Consider the following 23,327-nt stretch of genomic DNA (forward strand, 5'->3'; position numbering starts at 1 on the left):
CAAGTGCAATGCAAAGCATCGGATGCAGTGGGGTAAAGCACGCCGCCACTGGACTGTTGAGACGCTGCAGTTGAGACGTGTTTTCTGGAGTGACGAATCACGCTTCACTGTCTGGAAATCCGATGGATTTGGCGGTTGCCAGGAGAATGGTACTTGCCTTTCTGCATTGTGCCAAGTTTGGTGGAGGGGGGATTATGGTGTGGCGTTGTTTTTCAGGGGTTGGGCTTGGCCCCTTAGTTCCAGTGAAAGAAACTCTTAATGCTTCTGCATACCAAGACATTCTTGGACAATTTCATGCTCCCACCTTTGTGGGAACAATTTGAGGATGTCCCCTTCCTGTTCCAACATGACTGCGCACCAGTGCACAAAGCAAGGTCCATAAAGACATGGATGAGCGAGTTTGGTGTGGAGGAACTTGACCGGCCTGCACAGAGTCCTGACCTCAACAAAATACAACGCCTTTGGGATGAATTACAGCGAAGACTGCGAGCCAGGCCTTCTCGTCCAGCATCAGTGCCTGACCTCACAAATGCGCTTCTAGAAAAACTGTTAAAAATTCCCATAAACACACTCCTAAACCTTGTGGAAAGCCTCCCCAGAAGAGTTGAAGCTGTTATAGCTGCAAAGGGTGGACCAACTCCATATTAAACCCATCGGATTAAGAATGGGATGTCATTAAAGTTCATGTGCATGCAAAGGCAGGTGTCCTAAAACTGTTGGCAATATTTTATAATTTTGAATACTGTTCATAAAAATATGTAGAAAAAAAAATAAATATGGGAAGCTCCTATGCCATGTAGCTATAGCGTAAAAGTGCAGTAGCATAATGTTAGGCACCAAAATGTCTTTTGTCATGTCAGTAGTGTAGCAATGTGTATGAAGCAAAGCTCACTCACACAGAAGTCACTTTCAAGCCGTTTCTGTTGGTCAGCTTTGGGAATCCGCATGTCCAGCTTGAAATTGTTGCGAAATTTGTGCTGGGAAATAATTTGCCCTCACGGAAAATAACTACAATGCTTATTCCTGTTGAAATAACTATTTTGCCTCTGATAATTTCGCCAAACAGTGGTAAATGTGACCTCCCCCAACCCGATCTTATAAGAAAATATAACTATTTTATGAGATGTATGAATTTGTTCAATGTGACTCATGAAAATGAATGATTTTTAGAAAAAAAAAAAGTAAGTATTACCCTTACCACCCTTAACACCACCTCTAAAAATAACCGTCACGGAGGCGTAAGCAGATCGCACGGAAACGCAGAAATGAGAATTGTATTCAAATTAGCCACCAATTCACCTAAATGTAAATAAGGGTATGTTTACACTAAACTTTGTATGCATTTTCGGACGTTCATTTACATGTTCACGCATGCATATTACGTGTTCGCAGAGTGTTTTTTGACAAAGCGCCATCTCCAACTACTGGCCTGGCATGCATAATACAGCCTTTTTAGTCGTTTTCGCAGATCTTTGTGAACGGGGATCGTTTTGACAACGTTGTCATCTGTTTTTAGTACATTGTTGTCGTGTAAACATACATTTAGTTACAAATTGCCATGAGATTGTGTTAGACTGCACCTTAACTGCTTCTGATGTTTATGGCATAACTTAGCAGCTAGCACATGTGCGAATGGTGTGGATGACATGGATTCAAAACCCTTTTGAAAAAAAACCCCCATTTAAACCAGCCTAAACTGATGGTTTTAATTGGTCCCCCAGCCTTGTCAGGCTGGTGTGTTGACTGATTTAGGGCACTTTTCAGCTGGTCAGACTAACTCATATAACACCAGTTTTGGAGACGTGTAAACCACCTATGACCCGCATTGCTAACAGTGGTCTAGCTCATGTCATCAATAAATCAATCAAAGTGGCAAACCCAAAATAAAAAGCACTTCATTTTCACATGGTGAACGAAAGCTGTCACGCAACCCTGTGTTTAATGTCCTGTTGTGATGTTTGGGCGTCACATACATGGCTCAGAATGTGTCCTGTGCATGCTGCATTAAATAAATGAATGTGAAATTTGTCTGGAGGTGACGGTATCATTCCTCATGACCCTCCTCCCTCTCCTGGTGACACAGTGTTATTATGAGCAGGCCGGGATGGAGGGAGATCGCTTGTTATGGCTGACATGTCACTCTTGCGGCTGTTCCCAGGTGAGGCGACTGTTGAGGAGTTATACGACAGGATGTTCACTGTCACCAGCCGGCTCAGGCTCACCGTCTCTAAGGAGGACGATGGAGTGGCCGTCATCTGCATCATTGACCACCCGGCCGTGAAGGACTTCCAGGCCCAGAAATACCTAGAAGTGCAGTGTGAGTCATCTCAAGAGGAGGAGAAAACTTCCAGCAGTAAAATAACCTCGGTTTAATGTTCCCACCTGCATCTGGCGGTCAATTTGACTGACGCTGTAATGAACTATAGACCTTTTGTTACTCAATTAGACGCCCAAATAGTTCACCCAAAAATGTAATTACTCACCCACATTTGGAATTAGTTTTTAAGCATCTTCTCGCAGCAATTTGACTGACACTGCTATAAGGAAATCAACATGAGTGAAGCCTAGATATCTGTTTTACAGGAATAGTTCAATGATTTTTGAAATGCCATTGTTTGTTTCTGCCATTTTATCATTTTTAATCATTTCTTCAAGCTGCTCTTTTCCATAAATCCCACAATTCACAGTGCCCTCACATCTGTTCAGCTCCAAAAAATGTGATAAACACCAAAGAAACACAATGAAAGTAGTCCATATAACTCATAAACTATATTTGAGTCATAAGGCAGCTTTATCCTGAAGAACACTCTGAAATTCTTTATTATTCACTGACAATCCTCATCTCTAGTGAGCTATAACCTGATCACTGAGTTCAGATCTGGAACAAATCATTTTTTCAGTGAGCCGATTCTTTTTCAATGAAGCTTTTTTTCCCCCTTCAGTCTGAACAATGTATTCATGAATCATAGTTCAACTCATCTGATCTGTGTTTACAGCTCACTGGAGGGGAAGATTGTGTGAATAACAGGTTAAATGTCTCCTAAAGATATTATGTGAATTCATAAGTGGAATATAGTGCTTGAATCATATGGATTATCCTAATGGTGCTAGTTTTAGCCGTGGTCACTATAAATTGTATGGAAAAGACCCATTTTGATTTGTTCCGCAGTAGAAACAAAGTAACATGGGTTTGGAACAAAAGAAATCAAGTGAGTAAATAATAATGGAAATGTAATTTTGGGGTGAACTGTGCTTTTTAACCCGGGCAAGGTCCAGGCATTTGCTTTAATTAAAGCAGACCCTGTCTTGTTATGCGAAAGCATGAAATGCTGTCCACCAAATAATGCGTTGATTAAGAGCGTTTGCTGCACGCTTTTTTGTGGCACAGGAAGTCCTGGAAAGGTTAACCTACCCTTTTGTAATCTTGGCAGAATATTAATTTATTCAGATAGCTGACTGCTCAGGGTGACCTTTGAGAAGAAAAGGCAGGAGGGATCAGCTCAACTGTAACAGCTTGACATTTTGACTAACATAGATAAAAGAGAAAAAGAAAAAAAAAACATTTTACAGTACTGTTAAATTGACTGTTTAAATTCATAGAAGTGTCATCCTTCCTCATACGCTTTACCCAGGCTATAAAAATCTCGCAGTGTCATGTTCGCACTCCTTTAGGCTCACTGCTTTGACTTAATATAGTGTAACGTGAACAATGAAGCCCAGAAGAGCAGCTGAGATCTGCGGTCTTCATTATTCAGGTCTTTGTATTAAGCATGAATACATAATACACATGAATGTATAAATGCGAGTGCGCAAATGATGTCCAAACCTGCCGGGGATGTTTTCTAATCAGACTGAGAGGCAGGTATGTGGCCATAGAATGATAATTAGATAGATACAATAGTTTCAAGGGTACCAAGCTGAATCAATGTACTGCAGTGCAACTAGAAATGAGTGTGTTTGTGTCTTTGTGTTCATTGCACAGATAAACCAGAAGTGAAGATTGTAGTGGGATTCCCAGAGGGTTTGACCAGAGAAGGAGAAAATCTTGAGCTGACATGCAATGCTAAAGGAAAACCGCAGTGAGTCCAACACAGAGCCCTCAAGCTACTTTACTCATTTCAAATGAATTTGTTTGGTTGCTTTATCATGCAGATAATAATAGATGATAACAAGAATAGCTTGGATATATAGACAGGTATGCAAATAGGTCTGTGGTTTGGTAGTTATATTTCGTACTTATGTATTTATAAAACGGATAGATAGATAGATAGATAGATAGATAGATAGATAGATAGATAGATAGATAGATAGATAGATAGATAGATAGATAGATAGATAGATAGATAGATAGATAGATAGATAGATAGATAGATAGACAGACAGACAGACAGACAGACAGACAGACAGACAGACAGACTGGTTTGTGTTATATTTCGTACTTATGTGTTTATAAAACGGACAGACAGACAGACAGACAGACAGACAGATAGACAGATAGACAGATAGACAGATAGATAGATAGATAGATAGATAGATAGATAGATAGATAGATAGATAGATAGATAGATAGATAGATAGATAGATAGATAGATAGATAGATAGATAGACAGACAGACTGGTTTGTGTTATATTTCGTACTTATGTGTTTATAAAACGGACAGACAGACAGACAGACAGACAGACAGACAGACAGACAGACAGACAGACAGACAGACAGACAGACAGACAGACAGACAGACAGACAGACAGACAGATAGATAGATAGATAGATAGATAGATAGATAGATAGATAGATAGATAGATAGATAGATAGATAGATAGATAGATAGATAGATAGATAGTAGGGGTGTAACGGTACACAAAACTGATGGTTCGGTACGAGTTCGGTACAGCAGATTTACAAAATTGCTTTTTATTTATTTTTTATATTTAACAGTGGTTTACTGGAGAAAAAAGTGTCCTTGAATGAATTAAATTATATCTAAAAGTTTATTTAAGATATTTCTGTAAATTATATAGGGAGCCCTTACTTGTACATTAATATTAAAGGTTCACAACAGAGCACAAACTATGAGCCTAAATTCAGTTGCTATTTATTTTTAGGTATAATAATCAACACTCAAATAACACATTGTGTGCAAATATGTAAACTTCACATAAGGCAGTTTTTGCATTAACTTCTAAATCTAATTATAAAATAGTTTTTTTCTCCAAATCGTTGTTGTAATATAATAATTTATATACAGTGTCTGTCATTTTCATGACAGGTTTATTTAACATGCATGAAATAATCAAGACATCACTAACAGGTTAAGTAGAATATAATGAATATAACGGCTAATATAGAGCATATATTTAGCGAAAGAGTTGATTTCTCTAGTGAATAAAATTCTGTGGACACTGAATGACTGCCTGAGGTAAATGTGATGCTAACGTTACATGACATTGTTTAGTTCACCAGCAGTTATATTGACATCTTTCCGCAGTTGAAACACTGATTTAGCGATTACACCACATATATACATGACAGTAAATTGTAATGTATCCTCAGCATACCTTCATATCGTCATTCATGTTTATTCTTGAATCTTTAGTAACAGATGATCGATCGCCTTTGTCGCGCGGCCGCTTGAACTGTGATCAGTGAGCAGTCACGCCACATAGAGCGTCAAAACGGCATTTATCGTTTGAATTTCGTGATAAAATGGACTGAATACTTAATATGTTCGTGTGGGAACTCGGATTGAAGTGTGTTCCGCGCTTACAACAAGCCGACAGTGAACTGTTAAAGATTACATTCATAACCGTTCGACGCGTGCACCGTTCACAAATGATCGCGCGCGGCCACTTGAACTGTGTTTAGTGATCACTGATCAGTCACGCACATTAAAGAGCATCAAAACGTCATTTATAGTTTGAATTTCATGATAATATGGACTGAATACTTAATATGTTCGTGTGGGAACTCGGATTGAAGTGTGTTCCGCGCTTACAACAAGCCGACTGTTAACTGTTAAACATTACATTCATAACCGTTCGGTACACGCGTGCACCGTACCGGAAGCCCTGTACCGAAACGGTTCAATACGAATACGTGAACCGTTACACCCCTAATAGATAGAGATGGATGGACACAGACAGACATATAGACGGACAGACAGAACGATAGATAGATAGACAGAGAGACTGTGGTTTGTAGTTATATTTCGTACTTATGTATTTATAAAACAGATAGATAGATAGATAGATAGATAGATAGATAGATAGATAGATAGATAGATAGATAGATAGATAGATAGATAGATAGATAGATAGATAGATAGATAGATAGATAGATAGATAGATAGATAGATAGATAGATAGATAGATAGATAGATAGATAGAGATGGATGGACACAGACAGACATATAGACGGACAGACATAACGATAGATAGAGAGACAGAGAGACTGGTTTGTAGTTATATTTCGTACTTATGTATTTATAGATAGATAGATAGATAGATAGATAGATAGATAGATAGATAGATAGATAGATAGATAGATAGATAGATAGATAGATAGATAGATAGATAGATAGATAGATAGATAGATAGATAGATAGATAGATAGATAGATAGATAGATAGATAGATAGATAGATAGATAGATAGATGGACACAGACAGACATATAGACGGACAGACAGAACGATAGATAGATAGACAGAGAGACTGTGGTTTGTAGTTATATTTCGTACTTATGTATTTATAAAATGGACAGACAGACATAGATAGATGGATAGATGGATGGATGGATGGATGGATGGATGGATGGATGGATGGATGGATAGACGGACGGACAGAGATGGATGGATGGACACAGACAGACATATAGACATACGGACAGACAGAACGATAGATAGACAGACAGACAGACAGACAGACAGACAGATGTAGACGCACAGACAGACAGATAGACAGATCTATCTATAGATGGATGGATGGACGGACGGACGGGATAGATAGATAGACGAAACGAAAGACAAATTGATAGATGGAACGATAGATAGATAGACAGACAGACAGACAGACAGACAGACAGACAGACAGTGGTTTGGTAGTTATATTTTGTACTTATGTATTCGTAAAACAGACAGACGGATGGATGGATGGATGGACGGAACGATAGATGGATGGATGGATGGATGGATGGACAGATGGACGGAACGCTAGATAAATAGATGCATTTGTTTGCACAGGTGGTGATTTTACAGCAGTTCTAAAGTTGTCCTGAATATAGCGCATTATCCTCTCTGCCTCTGTCTGAGCATTTTCACACTGAGCACTAAATGATTACTCTGATGTTTTACAGGCCTCATCAAATTAACTGGCTCAAAGTGGATGATGATTTCCCCTCCCACGCCGTGATTACTGGCTCTGATCTCTACATCGAAAACCTTAACAAGTCCTACAACGGAACGTACCGCTGTGTGGCATCTAACTTAGTGGGAGAAGCCTACGATGATTACATCCTTTATGTATATGGTATGTACTTGAACTTAATCTGCGTCTGTAAACAACAATCCGTACGAGCAGAGTTTCCCAGACAGTTCCATTTATAGTCTTAGACAGAATGACACCGTTAATGGTTCGTTTTTAATATCAGTCTAGGTCTTGGCTTAATCCGTGTCTGGACAAGCAGCCATTGATGTCTGCACGTAATGTTGTTTTGTATCTTAAGCGTTTCAAGTTCAGTTCCACATATATTTCCTGTTTTAAAGCTGCAGCTCTGTAGTTAACTCAGTTGTTTGATGTTTTTTTGTGAGACAGAACCGTTTTTAACCCTTTATTGCACAATGTTGCCTCTGGCTTTTCTTCACTTGATGCCAATAAAATGGGTAATAATGAATGGATGATTTAGAATAAACCAGTAAAAAGCTTTTTTCGGTCATATTTTTCCTGGCATAATTTACCAATGTAGAGGACATACATTTTGCTCTCGAAAACTGCCTTCATTAAATAATTTTTATTGATTTTTTTTTCTCAAAAATATGATTCATATTTCCTAGTGAGTAGGCTTCATTTTAAAACATTTAGAGCCATATAAATTATTTGTATGTTTTGAGGAATTGCTTGAATGTGTTTGTTGCCCCGAAGCAATACTGTGCGACAGTGGAATGGATATGAATGTAGTGGATATGGATCCACTATATTGCAGTTATTATTTTAGGGTGTTTTTGTTTTATGGAAATATCAACTTTTTAGCATTTGAATACAATTTAAAAAAGAAAAACATATTTTAATATGATTTAATAGTTTTGTTCTTGACAGTTTTAGCACTGCGACATCAGTACAAAAAAAGTAAAAGTCACAAAAATATTCACACATATTTAAATGAGTAAAAAACAGTCTTTGAATATTTTTTGAAGTGTTGCAAAGCATACCTAAAAAGCCGCCAACAAATTATCTTTCAAAATGTGTTTTATTTGACTAATTAGGTCCATTTTATGCAAGACAAGTGAATCAAAAATGTCTTTTTCAACATTGTTTTCATAACGCATGCAATAGAGGGTTAATACGCTTAAGAGTTTTTCATAATAGCAGTCTTATTAACACAGGAAGTGCATTGTGTTTAGCGCATGTTTAATCCTTAACAAGGGCTGACAGCTGGATTTTTCAAAGCCCAGGCAATAATTGCTATGACAGTGGCACTCGAAGCCTGGGATTTAACAAAGCTTTGCTTTGCTATAGAAGAATTGAAGTGTTGTTACCGTTTAAAGCAGGTTGTGTTCGGGACCGCTAACGGTCTGCCAGCTGCAGCTATTATGGCCTGTCCTGTTGAGCTAAAGATATTAGCCTGAAGAGATGGAAGAGGGTGGCTCGTCATTGAGGTGTTTGTCGCAGCAGTTATTGGCCTCTGATAATGCTGATATCAGAGGCAGGTGTTTGGGAATGATGTCATCAGCATCCCATCTGCAGATGGGCGAGTTTGCGTGCATCTCATGCCTGGAAGCGGTTCCAGCTCAGCTCTATGTCTGTCACCTCTACCTGAGCGAGCACCACCTGCTGATTACACTACCTCTGTTTTCACAGGCTTGAGGAGTTTGGTTCTGTTTGCTATGGAAGCTTGTTTCCACCACAGAATAAAACATTTTAAAAGATTATTGCCACTTTGTATCTCACAATTCTGACTTCTTTCTCAGAATTGCATGTTATAAAGTCAGAATTGTGAGATAGAAAGTCAGAATTACGAGATATAAAGTCAGAATTGTGAGATATAAAGTCAGAATTGCGAGATATAAAGCCAGAATTGTGAGATATAAAGTCAGAATTGTGAGCTATAATGTCAGAATTGCGAGATATAAAGTCAGAATTGTGAGCTATAATGTCAGAATTGCGAGATATAAAGCCAGAATTGTGAGATATAAAGTCAGAATTGTGAGCTATAATGTCAGAATTGCGAGATATAAAGTCAGAATTGTGAGATATAAAGCCAGAATTGTGAGATATAAAGCCAGAATTACGAGATATAAAGTCAGAATTGTGAGATATAAAGCCAGAATTGTGAGATATAAAGTCAGAATTGTGAGATATAAAGCCAGAATTGTGAGATATAAAGTCAGAATTGTGAGATATAAAGCCAGAATTGTGAGATATAAAGCCAGAATTACGAGATATAAAGTCAGAATTGTGAGATATAAAGCCAGAATTGCGAGATATAAAGCCAGAATTGTGAGATATAAAGCCAGAATTGTGAGATATAAAGCCAGAATTGTGAGATATAAAGCCAGAATTGTGAGATATAAAGTCAGAATTGTGAGATATAAAGCCAGAATTGTGAGATATAAAGCCAGAATTGTGAGATATAAAGTCAGGATTGTGAGATATAAAGTCAGAATTGTGAGCTATAATGTCAGAATTGTGAGACAGAAAGCCAGAATTGTGAGACATAAAGTCCGAATTGTGAGCTATAATGTCAGAATTGCGAGATAGAAAGCCAGAATTGTGAGCTATAATGTCAGAATTGTGAGATAGAAAGCCAGAATTGTGAGACATAAAGTCAGAATTGTGAGCTATAATGTCAGAATTGCGAGATAGAAAGTCAGAATTGTGAGCTATAAAGTCAGAATTGCGAGATATAAAGTCAGAATTGCGAGATATAAAGTCAGAATTGTGAGATATAAAGTCAGAATTGTGAGATATAAAGCCAGAATTGTGAGATATAATGTCAGAATTGTGAGATATAAAGCCAGAATTGAGATATAAAGTCAGAATTGTGAGATATAAAGTCAGAATTGTGAGATATAAAGTCAGAATTGTGAGATATAAAGCCAGAATTGTGAGATATAAAGTCAGGATTGTGAGATATAAAGTCAGAATTGTGAGCTATAATATCAGAATTGTGAGATATAAAGCCAGAATTGTGAGATATAATGTCAGAATTGTGAGATATAAAGCCAGAATTACGAGATATAAAGTCAGAATTGTGAGATATAAAGCCAGAATTGTGAGATATAAAGTCAGGATTGTGAGATATAAAGTCAGAATTGTGAGATATAAAGTCAGAATTGTGAGATATAAAGCCAGAATTGTGAGATATAAAGTCAGAATTGTGAGATATAAAGTCAGAATATAAAGTCAGGATTGTGAGATATAAAGTCAGAATTGTGAGATATAAAGTCAGAATTGTGAGATATAAAGCCAGAATTGTGAGATATAAAGTCAGAATTGTGAGATATAAAGTCAGAATTGTGAGATATAAAGTCAGAATTGTGAGATATAAAGCCAGAATTGTGAGATATAAAGTCAGAATTGTGAGATATAAAGCCAGAATTGTGAGATATAAAGTCAGAATTGTGAGATATAAAGTCAGGATTGTGTGATATAAAGTCAGAATTGTGAGCTATAATGTCAGAATTGTGAGACAGAAAGCCAGAATTGTGAGACATAAAGTCCGAATTGTGAGCTATAATGTCAGAATTGCGAGATAGAAAGCCAGAATTGTGAGCTATAATGTCAGAATTGTGAGATAGAAAGCCAGAATTGTGAGACATAAAGTCAGAATTGTGAGCTATAATGTCAGAATTGCGAGATAGAAAGTCAGAATTGTGAGCTATAAAGTCAGAATTGCGAGATATAAAGTCAGAATTGTGAGATATAAAGCCAGAATTGTGAGATATAAAGTCAGAATTGTGAGATATAAAGTCAGAATATAAAGTCAGAATTGTGAGATATAAAGTCAGAATTGTGAGATATAAAGCCAGAATTGTGAGATAAAGTCAGAATTGTGAGATATAAAGTCAGAATTGTGAGATATAAAGTCAGAATTGTGAGATATAAAGTCAGAATTGTGAGATATAAAGTCAGAATTGTGAGATATAAAGTCAGAATTGTGAGATATAAAGCCAGAATTGTGAGATATAAAGCCAGAATTGTGAGATAAAGTCAGAATTGTGAGATATAAAGTCAGAATTGTCAGATATAAAGCCAGAATTGTGAGATATAAAGTCAGAATTGCGAGATATAAAGTCAGAATTGTGAGATATAAAGCCAGAATTGTGAGATATAATGTCAGAATTGTGAGATATAAAGTCAGAATTGCGAGATATAAAGTCAGAATTGTGAGCTATAAAGTCAGAATTGTGAGATATAAAGTCAGAATTGTGAGATATAAAGCCAGAATTGTGAGATATAAAGTCAGGATTGTGAGATATAAAGTCAGAATTGTGAGCTATAATATCAGAATTGTGAGATATAAAGCCAGAATTACGAGATATAAAGTCCGAATTGTGAGATATAAAGCCAGAATTGTGAGATATAAAGTCAGAATTGTGAGATATAAAGCCAGAATTGTGAGATATAAAGTCAGAATTGTGAGATATAAAGTCAGAATTGTGAGATATAAAGCCAGAATTGTGAGATATAAAGTCAGAATTGTGAGATATAAAGTCAGAATATAAAGTCAGAATTGTGAGATATAAAGTCAGAATTGTGAGATATAAAGCCAGAATTGTGAGACATAAAGTCCGAATTGTGAGCTATAATGTCAGAATTGCGAGATAGAAAGCCAGAATTGTGAGCTATAATGTCAGAATTGTGAGATAGAAAGCCAGAATTGTGAGACATAAAGTCAGAATTGTGAGCTATAATGTCAGAATTGCGAGATAGAAAGTCAGAATTGTGAGCTATAAAGTCAGAATTGCGAGATATAAAGTCAGAATATAAAGTCAGAATTGTGAGATATAAAGCCAGAATTGTGAGATATAAAGCCAGAATTGTGAGATAAAGTCAGAATTGTGAGATATAAAGTCAGAATTGTGAGATATAAAGTCAGAATTGTGAGATATAAAGTCAGAATTGTGAGATATAAAGTCAGGATTGTGAGATATAAAGTCAGAATTGTGAGATATAAAGCCAGAATTGTGAGATATAAAGTCAGAATTGTGAGATATAAAGCCAGAATTGTGAGATAAAGTCAGAATTGTGAGATATAAAGTCAGAATTGTCAGATATAAAGCCAGAATTGTGAGATATAAAGTCAGAATTGCGAGATATAAAGTCAGAATTGCGAGATATAAAGTCAGAATTGTGAGATATAAAGCCAGAATTGTGAGATAATGTCAGAATTGTGAGATAAAGTCAGAATTGTGAGATATAAAGTCAGAATTGTGAGATATAAAGTCAGAATTGTGAGATATAAAGTCAGAATTGTGAGATATAAAGCCAGAATTGTGAGATATAATGTCAGAATTGCGAGATATAAAGTCAGAATTGTGAGCTATAAAGTCAGAATTGTGAGATAGAAAGCCAGAATTGTGAGATATAAAGCCAGAATTGTGAGATATAAAGTCAGAATTGTGAGATATAAAGTCAGAATTGTGAGATATAAAGCCAGAATTACGAGATATAAAGTCCGAATTGTGAGATATAAAGCCAGAATTGAGATATAAAGTCAGAATTGTGAGATATAAAGCCAGAATTGTGAGATATAAAGTCAGAATTGTGAGATATAAAGTCAGAATATAAAGTCAGAATTGTGAGATATAAAGCCAGAATTGTGAGATATAAAGTCAGAATTGTGAGATATAAAGTCAGAATTGTGAGATATAAAGTCAGAATTGTGAGATATAAAGCCAGAATTGTGAGATATAAAGTCAGAATTGTGAGATATAAAGCCAGAATTGCGAGATATAAAGTCAGAATTGTGAGATATAAAGCCAGAATTGCGAGATATAAAGCCAGAATTGCGAGATATAAAGCCAGAATTGTGAGATATAAAGTCAGAATTGTGAGATATAAAGTCAGAATTGTGAGATATAAAGCCAGAATTGTGAGATATAAAGCCAGAATTGCGAGATATAAAGTCAGAATTGTGAGATATAAAGCCAGAATTGCGAGATATAAAGCCAGAATTGCGAGATATAAAGCCAGAATTGCGAGATATAAAGTCAGAATTGCGAGATATAAAGTCAGAATTGCGAGATATAAAGTCAGAATTGTGAGATATAAAGTCAGAATTGTGAGATATAAAAGTCAGAATTGTGAGATATAAAGCCAGAATTTTGAGATATAAAGCCAGAATTACGAGATATATTGTCAGAATTGTGAGATATAAAGTCAGAATTGTGAGCTATAATGTCAGAATTGTGAGATAGAAAGCCAGAATTGTGAGCTATAATGTCAGAATTGTGAGATAGAAAGCCAGAATTGTGAGATATAAAGTCAGAATTGTGAGATATAAAGTCAGAATTGTGAGATATAAAGTCAGAATTGTGAGATATAAAGTCAGAATTGTGAGATATAAAGCCAGAATTACGAGATATAAAGTCAGAATTGTGAGCTATAATGTCAGAATTGTGAGATATAAAGCCAGAATTACGAGATATAAAGTCAGAATTGTGAGATATAAAGCCAGAATTGTGAGCTATAATGTCAGAATTGTGAGATAGAAAGCCAGAATTGTGAGACATAAAGTCAGAATTGTGAGATATAAAGTCAGAATTGTGAGATATAAAGTCAGAATTGTGAGATATAAAGTCAGAATTGTGAGATATAAAGCCAGAATTTTGAGATATAAAGCCAGAATCACGAGATATAAAGTCAGAATTGTGAGATATAAAGTCAGAATTGTGAGATATAAAGCCAGAATTGTGAGATATAAAGTCAGAATTGTGAGATATAAAGCCAGAATTGCGAGATATAAAGTCAGAATTGTGAGATATAAAGCCAGAATTGCGAGATATAAAGCCAGAATTGCGAGATATAAAGCCAGAATTGCGAGATATAAAGTCAGAATTGCGAGATATAAAGTCAGAATTGCGAGATATAAAGTCAGAATTGTGAGATATAAAGTCAGAATTGTGAGATATAAAGTCAGAATTGTGAGATATAAAGCCAGAATTTTGAGATATAAAGCCAGAATTACGAGATATATTGTCAGAATTGTGAGATATAAAGTCAGAATTGTGAGATAAAGTCAGAATTGTGAGCTATAATGTCAGAATTGTGAGATAGAAAGCCAGAATTGTGAGATATAAAGTCAGAATTGTGAGATATAAAGTCAGAATTGTGAGATATAAAGTCAGAATTGTGAGATATAAAGTCAGAATTGTGAGATATAAAGCCAGAATTGTGAGATATAAAGCCAGAATTACGAGATATAAAGCCAGAATTGTGAGATATAAAGCCAGAATTGTGAGCTATAATGTCAGAATTGTGAGATAGAAAGCCAGAATTGTGAGATATAAAGCCAGAATTACGAGATATAAAGCCAGAATTGTGAGATATAAAGCCAGAATTACGAGATATAAAGTCAGAATTGTGAGATATAAAGCCAGAATTGTGAGCTATAATGTCAGAATTGTGAGATAGAAAGCCAGAATTGTGAGATATAAAGCCAGAATTACGAGATATAAAGTCAGAATTGTGAGATATAAACCAGAATTGTGAGCTATAATGTCAGAATTGTGAGATAGAAAGCCAGAATTGTGAGACATAAAGTCAGAATTGTGAGATATAAAGTCAGAATTGTGAGATATAAAGTCAGAATTGTGAGATATAAAGCCAGAATTTTGAGATATAAAGCCAGAATCACGAGATATAAAGTCAGAATTGTGAGATATAAAGCCAGAATTGTGAGATATAAAGCCAGAATTACGAGATATAAAGTCAGAATTGTGAGATATAAAGTCAGAATTGTGAGATATAAAGCCAGAATTGAGATATAAAGTCAGAATTGTGAGATATAAAGTCAGAATTGCGAGATATAAAGTCAGAATTGTGAGATATAAAGTCAGAATTGTGAGCTATAATGTCAGAATTATGAGATAGAAAGCCAGAATTGTGAGACATAAAGTCAGAATTGTGAGATAGAAAGCCAGAATTGCGAGATATAAAGCCAGAATTGCGAGATATAAAGCCAGAATTGCGAGATATAAAGTCAGAATTGTGAGATATAAAGTCAGAATTGTGAGCTATAATGTCAGAATTGTGAGATAGAAAGCCAGAATTGCGAGATATAAAGCCAGAATTGCGAGATATAAAGCCAGAATTGCGAGATATAAAGCCAGAATTGCGAGATATAAAGTCAGAATTGTGAGATATAAAGTCAGAATTGTGAGATACAAAGTCAGAATTGTGAGATATAAAGTCAGAATTGTGAGATATAAAGCCAGAATTTTGAGATATAAAGCCAGAATTACGAGATATAAAGTCAGAATTGTGAGATATAAAGCCAGAATTGTGAGATATAAAGTCAGAATTGTGAGATATAAAGTCAGAATTGTGAGATATAAAGCCAGAATTTTGAGATATAAAGCCAGAATTACGAGATATAAAGCCAGAATTGTGAGATATAAAGCCAGAATTGCGAGATATAAAGCCAGAATTGCGAGATATAAAGTCAGAATTTTGAGATATAAAGCCAGAATTACGAGATATAAAGTCAGAATTGTGAAAAAAAGTCAGAATTTTGAGAGAAATGTCCAATTACCTTTTTTTATTTTTTTATTCTGTGGCGGAAACAAGCTTCCATTATTTTCACCGCGTAGGCGTCTCAGAAGAGAGATTTATTGCTGTCTGGCTTCATATAAGTGGCAGTTTTTAGTTATAATCTCCCAAGCATTGTGTAATATGTGAGCAAGGACTTTGCAAAATATGTTCAGCCATAAAAATACTTATTATAATGGAAATTATATGCATTTGTTGTGTTACCCTGAGATTTGCTTTTTCTCTTTAGTACGGCCCAAATTGCTTACGCTTTGCAGTAAATAAAATCATTGTCTTGTGGTGCATTTCTAAATCAATTTACGCTGCAATTGTTGAGCATGCCCTACCTCAGAGGACTTCAACAAGTGGAAAAGCTCTTGTAGCTTGATAATCCTGGGCACACTATACTTCTACAGCCTGTCGGAGTTACTTTTAATGCTTCTCCTGGGGGGGATGGCAGCTTTGCTTTAGCAACAGAGCATTTCCTTTTACTGCCACAGTAAAGCAGTGACTTGTGTTGAGCAAACGCTTACAGCTCCTAAGTCTTTCGCTTCATTTTGTCGTTCATGAAACACTGAACAGGTTGTAGCATACGCTCATTCCTCATTTCCTAAAATCACAGAAAGCGTGTAGTATAATAGAGAAACACCATGCATGCCAACTTTGCCAAGCCAATGGCAGCAGTGTAACGTTTTCTCCACTTACATGGCATTCCTTCACCAAAAGGGGCTGTTTTGATGTTTTTGAAGGCTAATATGAAATTGCAAAGGAACAGATACATGTCACAACTTGATAAGCTTGTAGCATAGATGCTGAGAGTGAAAACCCATCCTGTGTTACCGAAGCCTCTGGCACGTATAGGGCTAATAGGTTAATTTGCTAGAAAAAAAAAGACGAGACATTCACTTTATTTGTTTTCAAACTTGGAATTGCAATTGGATGGAAACAACAAAAGTCATAATAATAATAATAATAATAACAACAAAATTAAGCAGGGTGTTATTTCTGTCTGATAAGAAATTAAATATATTTTATGGATTTACTGAATGCTTTAGAAAACCCTTTCTCAAATACCAAACTCAAAACACCAATTTAAAAAGCTAGACCATTTCATTCAAATAAATATCTAAATGTATATACAGCAAATATATAATAAACATACTATACATAATATCACTATATACTATATATAATATCATTATAGTTTACATGCACAAATGAGTAATGATGCTGAAAATTCAGCTTTGACATCACAGGAATAAATTCTACATTTTAAAATATATTAAAATAGAAAACCGTTCAATAAAGCTGTATATAATATTTCATAATATTACCGTTTTACTGTTTTTTTTGACTAAATAAATGCAGCAAAAGAGACTTCTTTTGTTCAAAAATCATTCTTTTATAACAACCTTCAGTGTCACATGATCCTTCAGAAATCTTTCTAATATGCTGATTTGGCGCTCATGTAAAATGTCTTGATGTTATCAATGTTGAAAACAGTTGAGCTGCTTAATGTTTGTATGGAAAATGTGATGCATTTTTTCCCCCAGGATTCTTTGGTGAATGTTCAAAAGAATAGCATTTATTTGAAATGGATTGTAACTATTTAAAAGTGTTAGGCCGCGTGTCCACCAAAGCGTTTTTTCACGCGGATGGCTGGCATATTCAGTTCTTTTCAATGGGAGCGCCGCGTTTTTAGAACGCCATGAGTAACGAGGCGCTGAGCGAGTATTTCACACTCAAGCGCTGAGCGCTCAGCGTTTTTTACTGGTCGCGAGAGTTGAAGAATGTTCAACTTTGAGTAAAACGCAGAGCTCATCATTGTCACTTTTCACCGAGACGTACAATCACAGTGAAGGGGCGGGACAAATACAACACCGACCAACCGCAACATTCTGCTTGTACAACATCAACAGATGAAAACAAGCAGTATAATAATGGAACAAAATTATTTAAAACAAGAGCCAGAGCAAATACTTTACATTCAGGGCTTGACATTAACTTTTTTGCTCACCAGCCACAGTGGCTAGTGGTTTTCCAAAGTTACTAGCCAATCAAGGAAATTTGTTGTTGGCTATATGTAAATTACTAGCCTGGATGCCAGCCGAACTTAGCCCCACCCACAACATTTTAACTTAGGCAGTTTGGTCTGGACTTGATCCGTAGAGGAGTAATTAAAAAAAAGGCATTTGGGGGGTAAAATATGTGTTATTTTGGCAGGGCTGCCTGCTAAAATTCGCATTCCTGGGTCTGTATATCACATAATTGGGGTCACTTCAACCCGCGGCCATAGAAAAAGCCACGGACTTGGCAACACAGTGCAGTTGAGTTCTGTTGACATTTGACAACTAACGTTATGCGTCGCTCCGTTGCTCTGATTGGTTGTAGGTCTATCCAATTGAGGTCTTTCCTGGTTCGGATGAAACACGCCCCATAATCACAGCCCAACGGAGCAGCATCAGACTCATATTCTGACTAGAATTGAGTATGACGACGTCAGGCTAGTAAATTACCACTGTAGACATCCAAATCAAGTCTACATGAAATGTATAACATGACAGGTCATCAACAGCTGTTTGTCTGAATTTCTTTTTTACATAGACATATTTAAATCTAGCATATTTTGTGTATGAGCCAATAAAGTAGCCTAGTGAAATAAATATACATATCATGTGATTTGACAGTTTATTTGATTAAAAAATTTGATTTTGTAAAATTTGATTTGATCTAAAATGTCTAAAAGGTGTGCATCATACCTGACACATAGATGAACACTTTACAGTTGGTTTTATGACTGTAAGCCATTCTCTTATTGCTATTGAAGTTAGAAACGGGTATACCAATGTCGAATTTGCGAATATCGAACGTCAAGCCAACTTTATGCCAGTTCACCAGGTGCGCTAGTTTCAGCTATGACTAATCTGATTGTCTATGATTATGACATTGCATTTATAAACTCAACAGATTTGCGTGATTGGTTTTAATGCGCATCGCGTTTACAACGTGGGAGTGACTGTTACACGCCACAGCTGATTGATGGCTTGTGGGTGTTAATGTCAAGCCCTGTTTACATTGTATCTGCATTTTTATATAGAATCAATACAGAAACAAACTATCTGTGAAATGAGATACTAGTAACATGTGGATATTCCATATCACAACAAGCAAAGAGTCTCAACTGAAAAAACGCTGCGCTGCCAAAACTCTCTCAAGCGCGACAGCGAGGCGATGGATAAAAACATTTTGGTGGACACGCGGCCTTACTGTCACTTTTAATTAATCTATAGCATCTTTTACCGGCCCCAATTGTTTTGAATGGTAGTCTATATAAACTGTACAAAACGAAACTTTTTTTCTACCTGATCTGACCTTTTAAAAAGGAGTTTCATTGGTGTAGTCAGGTTGATTTAGTCATATTTGATAGTATTTATGACATGATAAAACCAGTTAATTTAGATGTTTGCACTTTTTGAGGTTGCCTGACAAATATTACAGTGCACATTATATATGATGTGTTTGATTTAACAATACTATCTTTGCACGTTAAAACAACGCATCACATTTTTCCATTTTCCGCTACTCCACTTTATATCCCTTTGTTCCAGTTTCTAGTCCAAATTCAGACAGAGGGAAATAATATTAGGCTGCAAATCTAGTTTAAAAGATTTGTGATATACAGCTAAAGGCAGCTCCAGTTCAAGAAATGGACGGGTGTAATATCTTCTCTTTGGTAAATGTGAGTAACTGCACCGCTCCAGGAGATGTCTATGCCATGACTTTATAAGTATTTTTCTGGGTGAAGAGCTACAGGGTTAAAATCCAACTTGATCCCGGTTCTAGTGCTTGGTGGGTGGCTCAGTCCGGAAACATCTGCACTATGAATTGGAAGACCCAGGCTTAAGTCCTTCCAGAGCCATTTTTGTTAGCTTTTGTGCCCTTGAGCCGGACACTTAACCTCCTTTCTCTACAGGTTCACCCTTTGACTGCCCCGCATCTCTGTTTGTGATATAAGAGCACAGATATACAATAAAAAGAAGCGTACAGTAAACAAGTAGAAAGTTGAAAGCAATATTCCCTGCACAGTCACAACAAAATGGACCTGAAAGCTTTTATGAAAATTGCCCGATATTCCTCTACGGAGACCTACAATACCTTCGTCCAGTCCTAAAACACTATAGATCACTAGAAGTCAATTGTCCCCGTTCTTTAAAGGTGGTCACATTTTCGGATGAGCTTTTAACTGGAAGAGGATATAGAGTAGTCTTATTCTGTCTAGCTATAGCAAGTACTTTCTCCATTAAATGTTCAGTTCACTTCATGGTCCTTTTCCTTCAGAGATACCGTCTAGTTGTAATGATTTTCCAGGTAGGTGATTTTGCCCGCAGGATTGGTCCACTGACTGCAAAACCTGCTGATCAGGTACTTCTTTAATGCAATTCATGTACGTTTATCTGCGTTTATCATTTATCATCATAATGAAGTTGTTTAAATTATCTGGAGATTTGGCAGTTGGGAATATGCAACACTAAAGGAATTGGCACGTCATATTGGATGCTCAAGGTCTGCAGCTTTGACATTGAATTCATGCTCCATCCTTTTGTATCATTCTGTATGCGTTTGGCTTCATTATCCATACTTGAGTCCCCTGAGTTACATTACCTCTTTGATGTAAATGTAGTTTGTATCTTGCAAATCCATCAGTGACTCGTTACTCTTTATTAACAGAAAACAATATGCAAAGTGTAAGTATTTATAAAGCTATAGAGGTTTAAATGTGTTAATATGAGCTTTTAATTACATCTGAGGTATCTTATGTTGACCTAAAGCATGCTAAAATACAGGAAAAATAGCTAAATACACATGGTGCTCACCAGGGGATTGATTTCCCCCACTAATCATGGCTTCCAGATTAATTAGCGTGTATCTATTAACACCCTGTCTGCATTTTTAAGTATAGCATTCACAGTGGAATATTGCTTGCAGGTGTAGTTCAGGCGGTGCATTTAATTTGTTGCAGGAGCTAATCAATCTAGTAAAGTCTAATTGCATATTTGCTTTTTAGTATGTCTCTTGTTTTTAATGTTGCTGTTCACCTGTTTTGAATTGCCAGTCTGTGGATTATGATAAGAAATGCTTTATGTCAGTGGTTCTCAAAGTGTGGTACTCAGGCTTCCTTTGGTGGTACGCAGAGGAATCACTAAATAAATGAATGTTAACACATACATTTTAATTTAATCTTTATTTGAGTAAAGTTTTTTTTTTCTACATTTAAGTACAGTACAGTTTTAATTTAACGTTACAACACATTTTAATTTAATATTTAACATATAAACTGCCTCGTGTTTGAACTGTGCAGAGCTGTAGTTGAATACTTAGGCCTACTACGCTACTGTTTTTTAATGCTGGTCATTATGGTGGTACTTAGAGAGTCAAATATTTTCTGAGGTGGTACTTGGATAAAAAGTTTGAAAACCACTGCTTTGTGATTTAAACAAGAAGGGTGTGTTCCTGGATCAACATCTTTATCAATATCAACCAAACATTGACCTATTATTTAAGACGTGGGGCTGTGATTAACAGGACTGATTAATAAATTATTTTATATTGTTTTTAGCGCTGTCAAATCGATTAATCGCATCCAAAATAAGTGTACTGTGTATAATTGTATATAAATATAAATGTAAATATATATACACACGTGTGTGTGTGTGTGTGTGTGTGTATAATATATATATATATATATATATATATATATACATATACACATACAATACATACACACACAGTGGGGCAAAAAAGTATTAAGTCAGCCACCAATTGTGCAAGTTCTCCCACTTAAAAAGATGAGAGAGGCCTGTAATTTTCATCATGGGTACACTTCAACTATGAGAGACAGAATGAGGAAAAAAAATCCAGAAAATCACATTGTCTGATTTTTAAAGAATTTCTATGCAAATTATGGTGGAAAATAAGTATTTGGTCACCTACAAAAAAAGCCAGATTTCTGGCTCTCACAGACCTGTAACTTCTTCTTTAAGAGGCTCCTCTGTCCTCCACTCGTTACCTGTATTAATGGCACCTGTTTGAAATTGTTATCAGTATAAAAGACACCTCTCCACAACCTCAAACAGTCAGACTCCAATCTCTACTATGGCCAAGACCAAAGAGCTGTCAAAGGACACCAGAAACAAAATTGTAGACCTGCACCAGGCTGGGAAGACTGAATCTTCAATAGGTAAGCAGCTTGGTGTGAAGAAATCAACTGTGGGAGCAATTATTAGAAAATGGAAGACATACAAGACCACTGATAATCTCCCTCGATCTGGGGCTCCACGCAAGATCTCACCCCGTGAGGTCAAAATGATCACAAGAACGGTGAGCAAAAATCCCAGAACCACACGGGGGGACATAGTGAATGACCTGCAGAGAGCTGGGACCAAAGTAACAAAGGCTACCATCAGTAACACACTACGCCGCCAGGAACTCAAATCCTGCGGTGCCAGACGTGTCCCCCTGCTTAAGCCAGTACATGTCCGGGCCCATCTGAAGTTTGCTAGAGAGCATTTGGATGATACAGAAGAGGATTGGGAGAATGTCAAATGGTCAAATGAAACCAAAATATAACTTTTTGGTAAAAACTTAACTTGTCGTGTTTGGAGGAGAAAGAATGCCAAGAATTCCAAAAAACACCATACCTACTGTGAAGCATGGGGGTGGAAACATCATGCTTTGGGGCTATTTTTCTGCAAAGGGACCAGGACGACTGATCCGTGTAAAGGAAAGAATGAATGGGGCCATGTATCGTGAGATTTTGAGTAAAAACCTCCTTCCATCAGCAAGGGCATTGAAGATGAAACGTGGCTGGGTCTTTCAGCATGACAATGATCCCAAACACACCGCCCGGGCAACGAAAGAGTGGCTTCGTAAGAAGCATTTCAAGGTCCTGGAGTGGCCTAGCCAGTCTCCAGATCTCAACCCCATAGAACATCTTTGGAGGGAGTTGAAAATCCGTGTTGCCCAGCGACAGCCCCAAAACATCACTGCTCTAGAGGAGATCTACATGGAGGAATGGGCCAAACTACCAGCAACAGTGTGTAAAAACCGTGGAGACTTACAGAAAACATTTGACCTCTGTCATTGCCAACAAAGGGTATAACAAAGTATTGAGATTAACTTTTGTTATTGACCATCATTTGCAAATAAATTATTTAAAAATCAGACAATGTGCTTTTCTGGATTTTTTTTTCTCATTCTGTCTCTCATAGTTGAAGTGTACATATGATGAAAATTACAGGCCTCTCATCTTTTTAAGTGGGAGAACTTGTACAATTGGTGGCTGACTAAATACTTTTTTGCCCCA

General features: G+C 36.4%; 1 protein-coding gene across 2 annotated transcripts in view; it reads left to right on the top strand.

The window, feature by feature from the left end:
* Positions 1 to 23,327, top strand: part of cadm1b (cell adhesion molecule 1b) — a 295,177-nt gene that overhangs the window by 210,685 nt on the left and 61,165 nt on the right. For both annotated transcript variants that reach the window (XM_079822635.1, XM_079822636.1), the window contains exons 5-7: positions 2,159 to 2,317; positions 3,983 to 4,079; positions 7,350 to 7,522. In XM_079822635.1, the coding sequence (XP_079678761.1) occupies positions 2,159 to 2,317; positions 3,983 to 4,079; positions 7,350 to 7,522 (429 nt within the window). The remainder of the gene's footprint in view (positions 1 to 2,158; positions 2,318 to 3,982; positions 4,080 to 7,349; positions 7,523 to 23,327) is intronic.

The sequence above is a fragment of the Gobio gobio genome (assembly GCF_949357685.1).
Source record: "Gobio gobio genome assembly, chromosome: 8".
Lineage (NCBI taxonomy): Eukaryota > Metazoa > Chordata > Actinopteri > Cypriniformes > Gobionidae > Gobio > Gobio gobio.